The 3,170-nt window shown below is 45.3% G+C and overlaps 1 protein-coding gene across 1 annotated transcript in view; it reads right to left on the bottom strand.

Moving 5' to 3' along the window:
* Nucleotides 1-1,547: 1,547 nt before the first annotated feature.
* Nucleotides 1,548-3,170, bottom strand: part of LOC123091301 (F-box/WD-40 repeat-containing protein At3g52030) — a 16,917-nt gene continuing 15,294 nt past the window's right edge. Inside the window, exon 9 of the mRNA XM_044512778.1 lies at nucleotides 1,548-2,185. Coding sequence (XP_044368713.1) covers nucleotides 1,780-2,185 — 406 coding nt within the window. The 3' untranslated portion in view covers nucleotides 1,548-1,779. The remainder of the gene's footprint in view (nucleotides 2,186-3,170) is intronic.

The following is a 3,170-nucleotide window of genomic DNA, read 5'->3' on the forward strand; positions in this document are numbered from 1 at the left end:
TGCAGAAACACCCAAGATATTCCTCTGCCGTGCATGCAGCCCTACAGCTGAACTGCTCGCGATCCATGGGCTTCTCCCCCTCCCGCACTTTGTTCCGCTGAGTCCACCACTGCCACCACATTACTATGACCTGCAGCCTCTCCTTTTCTATGGCCCGCCAGAGAATGTCCATGGTTTCTCCTATCGCATCGCAGTCAGCTAGTTGCGCTCGGATGTGTTCAAGCCCTAACTTCCTCCACACCACTTTCACCTCGGGACACTCTACAAAGAGATGCTTCCCTGTCTCGTGCCGCGTTGTACACATGAAGCAACGGTGATCCTCAATGCTCATCCCTCTTCTTGCTAGGATGTCTTTTGTGGCGATTGTGTTATGCAGCATTCTCCACATAAAGTGCCTGATCTTCCTCGGGCATGGTATCTTCCATATCCTTTTCCACCTCACATCACCGCCACCATCAAGATCACCAACAGCATGTGGCTCCCCACCTTGCCCCACGGCGTCGTGTTCTGAAATAACCCGTTGTAGCTTATAGGCTTGTTTCACCGAGAAAACACCTTTGCTATCGAAGTGCCACGCTCGGAAATCTTCAGTATCGTCCCTTAATGGTAGTTGAAGGATCAACGCTGCATCCTCCTCCCAAAAGGTGTCCCTGATGAGGGCCTCGTCCCATTTCCCAGTGCCCGGATCAATGAGCTAAGCCATCCTGGTTAACAAACTATTCCCTCGTGGTGTCACCACTTGCCTGGACCACGCCCTCGGTAGCCATGGGTCATCCCAGATCCGGATGTTCTGACCATCTCCAACTCGCCAAATTACTCCATTTTTAATGAGGCCAATCCCATGGGTAATACTTCTCCATGCATATGACATATTGGCATTCGGCCCTGCTTCCAAAATATCACAGTCCGGTAGTACTTGGCCTTCATGATTTGTGCATATAGGCTATCCGGTTGCTGTATTAGCCGCCACACTTGCCTCGCTAGCATGGCAATGTGTTACTTGTCGTAACCTAGAGATGAAAACGACATTTGCAAATAATGCTTCCTAATTAGTGATTTCGTGCTTTCTCCCCCGTTGTACAGAAGCAAGGGAGGCCGAGGCCCTCTGAATAGGGCTGCCAGCCCATTGTTTGTAAGGCCCAATAGGATAGTGCAGATTTAAGAAAACTGATCCAGATCCACGTACAAGATCTTTGGTGCGTCCACAGTGATATCTCTCTAAAAAGACTAATATTTAAAAACGGAGGAAGTATATTTTTATGCGCCGGCAAAGAAGAAGCTCGAGCCCTGGAAGCCGCCTGACATACATACGATCAAATTTAATTTAAATGGCTCGTTCGTCACTGGCAGCTCGGTTGGCGGACGGGGTGTGATCGCTCAGGATAACTTTGGGCATGTACTTGTGGCCCGAGCTGGTAGCCTAGAATTGAATTGATAGTCTCAGCCCAACCGCAGCAAATAGACATAGATAAACATGCACGATATAAGAGCAAGTACAAATTGGCGGAGCAGGCAAGGCAAGTACTTAAAACTGAAGACATTGCAACTCGCTATAATTCTCTTTTCCTTCCGGAGAAAAATGGACATAAATTCGACATGATATTCTTCTCCACGGCAATACAACAATAAATCTTCAACGATTCAGGTACCATGGCGTTGTCGGGACAGCATGTCAACACCAAAACTACATCTTCAGGGTACTGTTACAAGCTTACTTGCAGCATCTCGTTTACAAACAGCACAAGTTCTTCTGAATTCCCCATCACCATTCTAAGAACTCTACAAGCGAAATTTCCAGACGCGGATGTAGTTTTCACCGTGCGTGGTCACGATTTTCTTCATGCCCACCGACAGGCCGGTGATTGGCGGGCGTAGGTGCTTACGAATGTTGTCCAGCCGGGCATCGGGAGCGATTTCACGGACTCTCTTCTTTTCGACTTGCTGTCTGGGGCCAGATTCCGCTGAGCCGACATTCTTCTGTTCAGCTTGCGGCCTGGAACTGGATTGTGCTGGGTAGCCTGCATCCATGATGAAGCTTCGAATAGTACCACCAGTTCTCTGGCATACCAGGCGAAGGACACCGTCAATACCACCAACCACCAGTGTCGAAGTGTCACCAGGCAAATGATGTGCACCGTAGATGACATTTGGGCTAACTCTTGTTTCCCAGAGAGGCCTCAGGGTCCTGATCAAGGATAAAAGTAACAAAAATGATGAGATCTAGTTATAATTTGCTGGACCATGACATTAGAAAAATTTCAGCAATGGCTTCTGTTGCCAACATTCTAGCCCAGTAGTTAAGTTGTTAACACAGCAAACAACTTCATATTTACGTAATATCATGGATTATTTAAGACGTTGAACTACAGACCACCACAAGTATGAACAAAGTGCACTTGATTAAAAGAATGTAGAAATGAGCAGCTTGCTAGTTGACCTCAAAACAAATTATTCATAGACAGGATAAATTTACTACATTATCAACTGGTAGTCATGATAATCTTCTTCAGATTAAAAAAATGGAAAATGTGTAATCTTCCAACTTCTTTCCTCTGCATGGAAGTAATCTTCCATGTTCAAGCAATCTGAATTATAAACTATAGCATCTTATGAGAAATCATTACAGGTTTCTCAGCAAGTAGCAATAGCTTTAACTGTAAACAAACATGTGTTGTTCATGAAGCGTAAAAAGATTATCAACCACACACTAATGCAATGAACACCTTTCCATTAAACTCAATAATTAGGTGAGACCATGCACTGCTCATACTCCATTACGTTTCTGTTCTCTACTCAAACTTCGAAAATGAGGCCTACAGATGTGTCTTGAATCAACTGCTTTAAGGTTGACAAGGTTAATAGAAAAAATATCAACATCCAGAATACCCAGATGGATGGAGTATAAGTTATTCTTTTCTTGTGGGACAACAATGGAACAATACTTACAGTGCAGACGAATTTAAACATAATCTCTACAGGCAGCAGCCTCCATTATTAAACTGTCAAGATATCCATCTCTCCAAACTGTAAGGCCGACATAAGTGGTGCCCTCTCCTTGCTCCCCGCTCATTGCATTTCATTCGATCGATATAGGCTAGGTGCTATTTGAGCCGTCCATTTGGACACAAGTTTGATACCCATTGCACCACCTCTGTCCCCACGCACCACAC

Source organism: Triticum aestivum, chromosome 4B (genome assembly GCF_018294505.1).
Source record: "Triticum aestivum cultivar Chinese Spring chromosome 4B, IWGSC CS RefSeq v2.1, whole genome shotgun sequence".
NCBI lineage: Eukaryota > Viridiplantae > Streptophyta > Magnoliopsida > Poales > Poaceae > Triticum > Triticum aestivum.